The 13,049-nt window shown below is 43.5% G+C and overlaps 1 protein-coding gene across 20 annotated transcripts in view; it reads right to left on the bottom strand.

The window, feature by feature from the left end:
- The window catches only part of CACNA1G (calcium voltage-gated channel subunit alpha1 G), a 143,164-nt gene that overhangs the window by 26,105 nt on the left and 104,010 nt on the right, over positions 1–13,049 (bottom strand). For 10 of the 20 annotated variants that reach the window (XM_030287712.4, XM_030287713.4, XM_030287696.4 and 7 more), the window contains 5 exons: positions 8,758–8,884; positions 5,989–6,114; positions 5,309–5,398; positions 4,532–4,745; positions 2,054–2,104 (listed from right to left, as the gene is read on the bottom strand). In XM_030287712.4, coding sequence (XP_030143572.4) covers positions 2,054–2,104; positions 4,532–4,745; positions 5,309–5,398; positions 5,989–6,114; positions 8,758–8,884 — 608 coding nt within the window. The remainder of the gene's footprint in view (positions 1–2,053; positions 2,105–4,531; positions 4,746–5,308; positions 5,399–5,988; positions 6,115–8,757; positions 8,885–13,049) is intronic. The other 10 variants (XM_030287697.4, XM_030287701.4, XM_030287708.4 and 7 more) reach the window with 3 other exon arrangements.

Raw genomic sequence — 13,049 nt, 5'->3', positions numbered from 1 at the left:
TAAAAAGTAGTTTGCACTGAAGGAACTTATTTAAACATAGAGTTTTACTTGGCTTTTATTGTACTGAATGGATTTATTTAAAAAAAAGAAAAGTGAAATGGAAAATGATAAATTATTTCCACTGTGAAGATTCCAGTTGTGATATAATGTAGACTTGGAGAAAAAATAAAGGAAAAAAAATTATAAAATATTTCACTGAGCACCAGGCAGCAGCACACACACACACACACACACACACACACACACACACACACACACACACAAAATATCATCTTGTCTTCACAGAAAGAGAAAAGACGCCCTCTGAAAGTGCTGAGATGTGGGCAAGCTTTGGGTCACAAGTCCAGATTCCTCACTGAACCACAGGAAGTTCATCTACTGCACCCAGGCGCTGATTCCCTAAATTCCCAACAGCTGGGTTCAGAAATAAAACCCTTCTATTTCCTCATGTTGGTGCCTGCAGAGCAGCATGGCACATTCACTACCACTGATCCAAAGAAAAAACAGCAAAAGGAAACACACAGCACAGACCTGACAATTGTGCACGTCTTAAGGGTAAATGCTAAGAGACTTTCTGAGCCTGCGAGGGATAATGGAGGGGTTTGGAATGAGTTCAGTGTCTTAAAAATAACATAAAATAAGACAGCCTTGATGCAACTCTGTAGGACCAGGAGAGGAGTCACAATCAAGAAAAACTGGAAAAAATAACCAGATCACCAAACCCAGTGAGAGCCTCTCCCTCATGCTGCCCCCATTTCGCAGGAGAGGCCAAGAGGCCCAGCAAGAGCAGCAAGAAAGACAGCAAAGAAATGTAAATATCAGGAATGGCAATGGGAAGGAGATTCAGGATTTATTAAAGCATGTTGAGATAACTTCCAACAAGGCCTTAGAAATGCAAGGTAGAACCTCTGTCTCCTTGAGTTATCTCTGCAGTGAAAACCAATTTTTATTTAATCAAAGCTCCCTGCAATCTAAGAGAGATGGATGGAGCCCTGCACCCATCTCAAGCAGTGGCAGCCTGTACTCAGATGAGAGTTTTAATGGCACAATTTTTGTAGTGTATTATTTTTTGTCGAAAATTACAGCTATATTTGTTTCTATGTTGGTGCCTCTTTAAATATTCAGGCTAATATTCTTAAGTTGTGAATTAAACAAAATGCTTTTCAGATCAAAGCTTCTCCTAAAAATAAAAAGTGCAAGGGATGGATTTGCAGCCCTGAGCATCACCCTGAGAAGGGGGCTGGGAAAGGGAAGTGTGAGTGAGCAGTGGGTCAAAAGGGACAGCTCAGACCCTATTAGTGTTGAGTCCAGCTGGTCCATCTCCATCAGCACCTGGAAAGGCTTTGAGGTGGTATCTTTATTTCTTTTAATTTACAAGATGCTTCATGCATTGAGCAACTCTTAATCAATGCACAGAATTTACACACTGGGCAGCACAATGACTAAATCCTGTGTCCACAGTGGGGGCTGGTGAGAGGTTGAGTTCCTGTTGAAGCACTGAGGCTCTGCCATATACTGAATTTTACCATGCTGAAAAAAACTGCTCCCTAGAGTACAGTGTTTGTGGAGCAATAAGCAAGGGCTGAAGAAATAATGAAATATCCTCCCTAAGATTTCCAAAGACTCACACCTGCAAATTTTTCAGACTCCTATGCTGGTGGTTGGAAAGCTAAATTCAACAGTAGAGGACCCATTTGCACAGTCCAGTCATTGTTCTCTTCAGGAAAAAAAAGCCAAAAGAACCAAAAAAAAAAAAAAAAAAAAAAAAAAAAGCCATGAAAAGTCTGACAGCATCTTAATGAAAACCAGAGGGGAAAAAAAAAAATATACTGAATAACGTAAGATGATTGAGGAGTAAATTAAGAGTTTGCAAGTGTCAGTGCTGAGGCAGGCCTGCAGACCTGCAGCTCAGGATGGGATGCGTGTGCCATGGAGGAAGCAAACGAGCTTTGCACCACACACACGGTTTAGTGGGACGCCTCAGCCGCGGCGCACACCGTTAGTGACACAGCACTGCCATTCCGAGGGACCGCCCGCGCCAGCTGCTCGGTACCTTGCGCTGCGCTGGCTGAGCTCTCCATTAATGCATCATCCAGCATTAGATCTAAAAGAACGAAACGGCATTAATCACCCAGCAGGACACACAGCAAGACTCCCCAGCCCCTCTGGAGCTTCCTGCGGCTCGCCGTTGCCTCTGCCACCAGGGTTTCCTTGTGGGATCCTTGCGCCTCGTGGAGGGTGGGCTCGGGTATACGTGAAAAAAGAAGAGCTCTTGTGCTTCTCCCTCTTGTGGAAGCCCAAGACACCCCCAAGAAGCCCCTCAGTTGATGATGAAGGCACTGCTGAAGGACGATCTGGGACACTTCCTGCTGGGACAGCAATACCTCACCATGACCACTCCTGCACCTGCCCACACCTCAGACCTCAAATGCTTCCCCAGTTTTCAGATTCCTGATTGGATACATGCATTGGAAGAGTTTACAACCAAAAATGACCGTGCCATCAGTCAGATGTCAATGTCTGTCTGTATCTGACATCCCTAGGCTGGTTTGGGCATCTGGGGTCACTTAGGAAGCCCAGCTGAAAAGACCCCCCATGCAGTTGCTGGCACAATTCCAATCCTAGTCTTGGTTTCATCTGCAAGTTCCCACTGTGCAGAACAAATTTAAGCAATGACATCTGTTGCCTCTGAGGGCAAAGCTGGACACAGTCAATTAAAACCAATGTTTCACTGAGCATGGATTGGGAAAACTGTTCTGAAGCGATTTGAAGGACTTCATACTTTACTCTTGAAAGCTTTTTATGGCAATTGAATACTCAGCAATATTTGATCCTCAGTAAAGTAACTGTTTATTGCCTCTTTAATTAGCTATTTCATAGCACTGAATGAATAACTGTATCTCCAAGGATGGTTTGTCATTCCTTCCCTCTGGGAAATTGCCCAGACTTACATCTTTTCTTCATCTAGTTCCTCTAGCATTATAAATAAAGTAATTAATAATACCTAAACATCTATTGTTCTTCTACAGAAATGTCGGCATTCCAAAACTGCAACTTTAAATAGCAATCATTCTATCCAACCTTTAAAATCCTTTCCTAACTCATCAGCCTGAAACTGTCCTTGGGAACTTGAGCTGAGCAAAAGAGCTTTCTAGGCATTTTCTTGAGGGGGGGAAAAGAAAACCCAAAAAAACCTGCAACAAAAAAACCTCTTTCCATCTGTATCCCACTTAACTGAGAACAGTCTATGGTGTCCTCCAGTGCTTTTTGAGGGAAGCCTCCTACATTACACTGCCCAGGGAGGGAAGCAGGCTCTCAGCATAAACTTAAGTTTGATGGCCAGGGCCTGGTGTGACATATCCTGTTGGTTACAAAAGGTGTGAAGCTCATGGGACTAAATGATGTGACCAAAGGAAATGGTTGGGGAAATGCTGAACTGAGAGAGGCTGAGGCAGCATCGTGGTAATGTGCAACAACTATTAAACACCCCTTAGGCTATTAAAAAAAAAAACAAAAACAGACAATATCACCAGCTTTGGGAACAAGCACCTAATCAGATATCCTCTTAAACAGTCCTGAAGTCTGTCAAAGATAGAGAAGTGAAAGGGCACAGGGAGAGAGCAGGAGGCAGACTGACCAGGGAGAGAAAGTGCAAGGCCATGGACAGGAAGGGCAATGGAGAAAGTTCAGTCAGAAGAGACAGCATGCAAGAAGAACACCTCCAACCTGTGGGCTGTGGCTAACTTATTTATGAACTATTCAACTACATTAAAATGAAAAGAGACTAAGAGAAAAACATCAGTTTGGAGACTTTTGGCAGAGTGAGGTCTTTCCTCGTTTCACCTGTAGAGCCTCCTCTAGGCAGGGCTGCACGCTTGCACATCTAGTTGGAGTTGGGTTCAATTTCCACCAGCACTATTTTGTATAGTTAGTTACTCTCCTTGTCTGGTTGTTTTTTTTTCTTCTAATCTGTATTTCTCAAGCAAATGCATTGATATGTTTCTCTATGGAGTTTTAAAGCATTACTAGAATGAGATGGCTCTATTATTTTATTACATTCTTGAATAGCAGTGGTGCTACTGTGCCAATAAATAAACCTGCTTGATAAATTGGACAGGTAACATCACTGTGGCATTACAAGAGTGTAATAAACCAAATAGTGAATCCAGTTATCAGCAGCAGTGCTCATGACTGAGATTTATGATGCCATTCAGCACTACTGATCTTTGCAGTTGTCACTATTTGTGTAACACTGAGCTCTGCTATCCAAGAAGCTCCAGGCCTGATTATTATTATTTATTTAATTTAAATAACCCCCAATGGAAAGGTCATTGCAAATCATGCAGCCATTAAAAAGCTTCCTTGGCTCCTCGTTCAGCCTAAAATGACACTATTTCCTCCATGCAAATTTTATAGCTGGACATGCTTTTGGGAGAAGAATTATCACCAGACGCGAGGCAGGGAGGGGAGGGAGGAGGGGATTATGTGGAAGGTCAAGCAGGACTCAGAAAGATGTGGAAAGACTACCGACCAGCCATCTGTTTCTCCTTACTCCTTCTCTTTTTCTCCAGCCGGCGGAGCCTTTTTTCCTCCCGCCTCTTGGCCTCTTCCTCCTCCTGGTGCTGCCGACACTTGTGGAAATTCTCCACCACCACCCCCACAAACATGTTGAGGACGAAGAAGGCCACAATCAGCAAGAACGAAATGAAGTAGAGGAGCATCCACGGATTGTAGTTCATGACTGGCTGCAAAGAGGAGGAAGGCAAATTTCAACTGAATCTCAAAAAGAAGAATGGGAACAAATTGATACAGCTGTGCCATCCACAGAACTCACAGCCCTTTCAGGCAGGCTGCTCTGTTCTTCCTGAAAATTAGAGCTTGCTGAGACATTTTAACTGAATGCTCCTAAAATGTGTGTTGAGGACAGAAGCACCATCTCCTGCAAAAAGGACAGCAGCATACTTTGCAGCTACTGTAAATCCCTCATTGCAAACCTCTACCTACACAAAGCACTTCTTTTCTCCTGAAATGACCAAACTGCTTAAAAAGTCAAACCATCCTTTGGTAGGCACACTTCTCCTAACACCAGTTACACCAGTCATGATGCAAAATCTGTAGGGAATCTGTTGAGTACAAATCCAGACTTGCTACTGAACTCATCAGATCTCACAACTTGGATTAAATGCCACCCTGGATCCTAATCCCATAACCCCATTTGACTGTGGAAGCCCACAGTACTGTGCAAAACAAGAGCTAAAATACGTGACCTTTGACAAGTCATTTGTTACAGCTCTGCTGCAGCCTGTACCTGCTGGTCGACTCCCACAGCATCCAAGCCATCATACATGATATCCACCCACCCGTCCTTGGAGGCCAGGACAAAGAGAGACATCAGGGCCTAGAAATGCATGGAAAGAAAGTTAGGCACAGTTGCACTAAACCTCTTTAATTTGTAATATCTTACTCCTCCTTGCCATTTCCTGCCTGATAATGGGACACTTTGATGACCAAGATTTCTCTTGGCAGCAAAACCAATCAATGCCAATGCCTGGTTCAGCAATGAACAGTAATTCGGATACCACAGTGCTGAAGACAAAAGCAGCTTCATTTCCACCCTCTGGGTCTCTACTGCTCCCAACTAATTAGTTCTTACCACACTGCTAAAAAAAGGCTGCATTGCAGAGATGGCTGAAAATGTCCAGCTCTATTAGACAAGCCCTTCTGCAAGATATATTTGGTTTGTTATGTAGCAGCGAAGCAATTAAGTGCTTCATGAAGCCACATGTGCTTGTTCTGTTCTGAAAAGAAGTGTATGCCTGCTTGGAAACACTGCCTTTGGGATTTACAGAGACAGAGTGCTGTGTATGTGAACTGAATATTTACTGTGGCTGGCAGTGCCCTGTAAGAAAATCCCACGGGATAATAAGCCACAGGTTTTAAGTCAAGGAGGTAAAGGAGCAAAGAAGCAGATTACCGTTCTATTAATACCTGGCCGAGATTATCAAAATTATACTTGTGCCGGACCCATTTGTAGCTTGCTTCTGTACAATCCGATTTATTAGTGATGTTTCTGGTGTCCTCCCCCTGGCACACAAAAAACTTGCCTTTGAAAAGCTGCAAAACACGCAAAGAAGAGTGGAAGTGTCAGGGTTCAGTCCACAGGATTTCTGTGCAGGTGATGGGCATTTCTCCGGGCTTCTCTGCACAGCCCACACCAACCAGAGCTGTTGAGGGAACTGACCTCATTCATACAGGTTATTAAGAGTGAGCAGCCTGTATAATACACACCTAATGATTTCACATCGTTTAGGACACCCACCTCATGCTTTAAGCTGTCTGGTTCAGTGATCTGAGACTCCCTTAAAGGCCTTTGCTCCTACACTTGTTAGCTCAAGTGTAGCCCCAGCCAATAGCCCAGACCAGCTCTGGTGATTCTCAGCCCAGTTCACAACAAATGAAGCCTAAGGGGGGCCTCTGTCAGCAGAGGAAAAAGTGGCAGCAAAGAGGCCCAGTGAGGGACTAATCTCTGCCCACAGAGGTCACAAGGGGACACTTCTGAGGGGAGACAAGCTCCTGGGGTGATGTTCATGTTGAATCAAGACTGCTGTCAGTCCTGCTCTGCTCCCTGATTCTGGGTGCTGTGCCCCAGCTGTCATAAAGCTCTGCAGTCTGCAGAGTCACTGAAATTATTCCCAGTGCACAGCTTAAGCAGCTAAGCCCAGCCAGGGCTGGGTACCTGATCCTGAGCTTATTTGGTTTGGTTTAAGCCTGGGGGGGATGCAATTCCTGGAGAGTCAGCTCCTGATTTATACCTGCATGAGGAACAGGAGCCTCCACGTGCTTAATTCTAGTGCTTCCCACGCATGGAACAGAAAGTGACAGGGGCTGATTACTGCTTCAGACAGGGTGATTGATGCTAGCAGGATGGATGGTATCAAATCCCAGGAGACAACCAACAAATCTACTTTTATTTGCTGACAGAAGCTATTGACATTACTGTTGAGAAGGGGGGGAAATGGCAACCTGCTCTCCAGGCTCCTTAAAACACCACCTGGGTATACTGAGAAGAGACACTGATGGGGTTTGATCTGTTGTTCTAGACAAATAACAGTAGAAATAATAGTGAACAAGATAAATCCACACACTACTCCATGGGTTTCCTTCAGAAATCAACAGCAGGAAGATGGGCTCTAGGCATGCAAAATTAATCACTGCTCAATGCAATCATAGAATTTTTGGATGTAAGAAGTATTCCCTGATCTTTCCATGGAGAAATACGATCAGTGGTAAGGCAGACTGGGGAGATATAGTCCTCACAGAGAAAATTTTTAATTAAGCAGGAAGGTAAATAACTGGTTTTAGTATATTGCCTGTAAATATAACTTCTCCAGGAGCTGGACTGCAATGCCACTTAGGTGGGAGCAGTAACAGTGCTCCTGACAGGGTTTGGAAATACAAAGTCCAATTTAGAAAAACACTGATCCCTGTCAGTACTTCACAGTTTGGCACTTCTGAAAGGAAAAGTCACAGTTTTTCCTGGAGGACTTGCTTTATCCACCTATTTCTTCTATCTTATTAATGACTATTCACACATGGGCAGCTCTACAACCAAAACAGTTTTGCTAAGAGGACACACTGTTAGAAACTTTTATGTCTGGATTTTAATAGATTAAAAACCTCTAGTTTGATCCCCAGCTTATATTTAAATGGAAAAACTGATTGTAAGTTTGAGAGATCATCTTTTTATAGAAAATAGTTCTGGCCTCATCTTACACCTAATTAGACATAAATATTAACTGAGAATTTTGCATCCTGAATACAGGATCAGTCTTGCTTGTATCTACCACTGAATCACATCAATAGTCACGACAATTTAACATAAAGCTGCAAGTCACCAGGGAAAGCATCACAATTAGCAGGGATGAAATTCAAAGAGCATACTGCATACTCTGGCATAAATTTTCTCATGAGTGTTAGATTGTTTTATGGGATATACTTAGTTTTATGAATCTGTTTAATATAATGGACGGATGCTGTTATGCTGTAATGCTAAACCAATCTAGCTGCTGAGGTGGTTACGGATGGCATGAGTTTCTTCCCTGTTTATTTTCAATGTTGTATTTATTATTTAAGCAGTATGTAAGTGTAAAATATTATATAAGATACCTTTCCAAGACAAAGTCAAATAAAGTTGCTTTCCAAAAGATGGCTGTGACAGATCAGATAAACTTCAGAAAGAATTAAGTGTTATGTCAGAATATTTATATGAAGCAATCTCTTCTTCCCGGATAATGAGAAACCGATTGCATTGGAAACTGCCACTTTCCCCCTGGGTTCCTGCATTCCTAGGACTGAGAATATTGCCAGCAGAGCCAGCAGGAAACAGACTCAGAAATCTTGTTTCTGCAAGCTTTCAGTTACACAAACTGTCAGAATCTGAATGAATCTCCAGTTTAAGGTCTTTCTGGAGTTTACAAGCCACTGATTTCAGCTTTGAGTTTCTATTTCCCTATCAGTTTGTAACCAGAAAAAAAGGTGGAGGAGAGATCATAGAATCATGGAATGGGTTGGATTGAAAGGGACCTTTATAGGTCACCTTGTCCAGCTCCCTGGAGTGAGCACGGACATCCCATCCCTCCTGCCATCAGCTGGGGTTCAGAAAGCCTTACGCTGTGCCACGTGTACAGATAGCCTGACTTGGGCACCCTGGGGCTTGTTACACTGTCAGGTTAAGGCTGAGGCTTACAGAAGACTCACCTGAACTCCCAAGATCCCAAAGATTATGAAAAAGGCACAGCAGATGACCACAATGTTCCCAATGGGTTTCAAGGATGACATGAGAGTCTCCACCACCAGCTTCAGTCCTTGGGCTCGACTAATGACTCTGTAGGGGCAAGTAATTACAAAAGCTGTTAGTCCTATTCCTGCCCAGTTTTGCCTCCTATCAAGACAGAAGAACATAGCATTAGAAAATTATTTAGAATGACAAGTTACTTAAAAATCATGATGGAAAAAGCACTTCTGGAAGATTGACTTGTAAAGTTATGGAGGTCTTGGAGGGAAGGGTCAACTTTGCATAAATAAAGGAGAAGAAAACATATGAGGAGCCAGGCCAGAAAATTCAGCTGTTTTGCTTGGGCTTGGTTAGATTATATCAGAAAGTTGAAGAAGCATAATGTGGACTTCATGACTGAAGGAAAAAAAAATAAAAAAAAGTAGAAACTGTACTATACTCTCAAGGTTAATGTTGCAAAGAAATGACAAGTCTTGTGTGATTTAGAGACGCCATCTCAGCATGCTGGGAAAGATGAACAAGATATTCAGCTCACTGACCTGAAGGTGGGGACCAAGAAAGGCATTTGAAGAGGTTACATGCCTTCCCTCCTCCTGATGCCAACTGGAATTAAGCATTTCACTGGCTCTGTAAATCAGTTTGTACTGATGCCATAGAAACTGCTTTCATGACTCAGAAGCAGTTAAATGCTGTCAAAGTCAGAGGAAAGAAGTGCCTGTGTGTTTCTGGGTGCTGCTGGTGACTCCTTTGAACATTTGGCTCTCAAACGTGTCCCAAACTTCCCCAAGTTCTAGTTTCTGCCTGGGTCTCTCTTTTGCCATGGGAGTCCTCTCACCACCTCTCCCATTTCTCCCTAAATCTGGCTCCACCACCTGAAGCACTGTCGGAGTTTTGCTGCCTGGACAGGGTCCAAGTTCTCCTCCACGCCCTCTCCCAGGCATGGTGCTCACATCAGAGATCCCCATGGACACATCCACACTGATCATGTGTGGCCTCATCTGGGACCACAGCCAACCTGCACCATCCCTCTCCTGCCCCAGGGCCTGCAATTGAGTGACCTGCAGTGCTCAATGCACAGCCACCAGTTTTTACCAAAACTGTCGGGTTTAAATCATATCCTGAAAAGCTAAAGCTAATTTCCTTTTTTTTTTTTTTTCTGGTTAAATATTTACTCAAAATGTCAAGGGTAACTCATCAGTTATCACTTTCAAAAGGAAGCAGATGGTGGTATTTTTATCTGCTCTCTTACCAGTGAAACACAAAGAGCAGATGCTGCTATTCCTCACACTGAGCATCTCTGCCAGGTGGGTGCTGTGGCTCCCTATTTCAGATGCCTCAGCTTTCCTGACACTCAGATCTGGGTATTTTAGGGAAGGAGCTGGAGGGTGAGATGGCTGAAGGAGCAGAAGGCTGCACAGCCCCTGAGCAGTGTGGGGACTGGTCAATGTGGGCTGGCAAAGCTGCCCACAGGGATTAGCCCAGCCCGGAGACCTTGCTGCTGCTGCTGATAGTAAAAGGGTTTTAAAATCATGGGGATTTAGGGTTAAAAGGAAAATTAAGCTTAGTAGGCCCTGAAAAGATAAATAAATACCCTAAGTACACGAAGACTTTGTACCTTGCTAGAACTGCACCTGGGTAGATAGTACATGATAAATGATATAATTGTTAGATGTGATGATTGCTTGGTAATTAAATATAATTACTGTTTAATCGTAAGAATAATCATGAGAAACTGTGGTCAGGGGCCTAAGAAAGATCATGAGAAACTCATGTCAATGTATACAATAGAACAATATGAGTTTAATAATTAATATGTAAGTTATATAACGATAGAATATAAAATATGTTCGAAAGCCGTGTCGGAGTCAGATTTGGGTCTGTACCCCTGATTCCCAGAGCTCTCCATAAAAGCACCTGCAGATAATGATATCCTGTGATTCTGTGTGTTCCCGAGCGCTGACACTGCCATGGGGCTGAGCCCAGCCCAGCAAACAGAGGCTGAGGAGCAGCTCAGTGTGCTCAGTTCAATGAGCTGGGGAATGCAGCCTAACAGGCCATGTCTGAGTGCACAAAGTGAGCCTTGGGCTGGACAGGCTGAGGCTGAACATCTCTTCCAGCTCCTCAGATGGATTAAAGACCTTCACACTCCTCACATTCCTTGCACAGTTCTGGGCGAAACACAACGCCTGCCAAACTACAGGTGGGAAACTGAGGCACAGGAGGAGGGAAGCCACATTCTCAGAGGTAGGAAGGCAACTCAATTCCAATTGTTTCAGTGTAAATTAGGTCCTTTGGTGCCTTTAGGGATTCTGACTTCAGGGATCATGGACTTCTGTCCACTGTCATGCAGGATGGAACAAAAGGCAAGTCTTCTAAACGGAAGGTTTATGGTCTGAACTACTGGAGCATCCTTAAATTTTGGGGAACAAGGAAGGAATTTAGTCTCCAGAGTTTAAAGTTGATAATTTTCTCCAACAGTTATTAAGAAATGCTGTTCTAGAAATAACAGTGATTCCCCCTGTGAGGTACTATTTCATACCCAGCTGAGAGGGAAAATAGGAGGTTACGTGTCTGAATTTGCAAAGTCAGGTGCATGTTGAGGAAAAAAGGGCGGAAAACCAGCAGCATTTGGCTGCTTTAAGCAGTTTTTGATCAACCAGGGAATTCCTCAAATTAAAATGTGTTAGGGTAAAAGCTGCCACCAGTTTAGCTCCATGCCAGTGCTGTTTTCAGCACTACAGGGAGAAAAGACTTTGAAAATATTTTGGAAAGTAGCAGTTCTTGCTAATGCAAAACTTCAAACCTTCAGGCCTCTAGACTAAGGGCCTGATCCAACACTGAGGCAAGTCTGTGAGAAGACTCCTGATATTCTTCTAAGAGTCTGACAAGTCTCTAAGGGGTGTCAATAAAATTCTCAACTTTTCCAGATTAGTACCGCCTCCAATATGTCAACATGTGGCATCCCCACACCTCATCAGTATTGCCAAGGTCCTGCTGCTATTAGGCTTGTAAAATCTTATTATCTGACCTACACCCCTGCAATTTATGGCTGAAGGATTCAGCTGATTTGGAGCCCTGCAGTTGTGCAAGAAAAGGACACCTGACAAGGCTCCATTCAGCACAATTCAGCCTGCATTAGGCATATGACAAACGGGGAAATTGAAATGAGACATTCTTTCTTCTTTATTTTGGTGCAAAGAAATGTTAATCCCTCTAATTCCCCCTGGTTCTCCTGTCCTGAGGATTCCCAACGCTGTTGAACCCCTGGTGTGGGATGCTCCAAACCCACTGCCAGCCTCATCCCAGCTGGATCCATTACCAACATTAAACCTTCCTGATGAGAACTCTCAGAAGAAGTAGCAGCACTTAGATGAGGCAACAGATCAACATTAATGAAGACCTTCCTCCACAGATTAAAAGAAAATTAGCAAAGGTAATAATATGATAGATAGAAGTGGGTTATGAAATTACTATTAGACTATGATAGTATAAAAGTGAATAATTTATCTGTGTGCTTTAGAAGTCAAAGCTCAGGCTCTGTAGAGAGTAAAACAGCCCTAAAGTCCACCCACATTAAATCTGAACACATTTTCAATTTTGATTTCTCTCGAATCTTAAGCTATAACACTTGATCCCAACAATAGCAGATTGAACGCATTAGGAAGGAATGTTATTGTATAAGCAATCCCTTTACTGGATGAAACATTAGAGGGTCATGGAAACATCTTTAAATGTTATTCCTCTGTGAATTTATTTTTGGAATTCTGGTCATAAAGCTGGGCTTGAATCTTCATGGATTCAATTTGGAGGCTGATAATTAATCATGCAACCAAAGCCCTGTGATTGGTATACAGTTTTTTAATGTCTGGGCAGAGGGCAGAAGCATGTGGGGTTTTGTGTGCTGCATAAATCAATGAGGTGGTTTCCACAGGAGAAAATAAGAGACAGAAGGAGGGAGATCTTTTGCAAGAATCCCCCTTCCAGGCCATCCAGTGGGAAAGCCAACGCAGAGCATGAGGGTTGTCTGTGCCCTCGAGCTGAGTGTGACACACAGAGCTGTGGCTTGGATTCTCTCTGACTGTCCTCCTGCAGTCCTGTCCTGGAGTGTCCCCAGACAGGGAGCACGGAAGGAGTCAGATTTGGTCCTCTGTGAGCAGAACATTGGCTTTGGTCTCTGCCTTTGCCTTCCCGAAGGAAAACTGGCTTGGCCTCCACCAGACACTTCACCAGACACGGTAACTGGTGCCACAGCGTG

This window comes from Taeniopygia guttata, chromosome 18 (genome assembly GCF_048771995.1).
Source record: "Taeniopygia guttata chromosome 18, bTaeGut7.mat, whole genome shotgun sequence".
Lineage (NCBI taxonomy): Eukaryota > Metazoa > Chordata > Aves > Passeriformes > Estrildidae > Taeniopygia > Taeniopygia guttata.
This window is presented reverse-complemented; position numbering and strand designations above follow the sequence as displayed.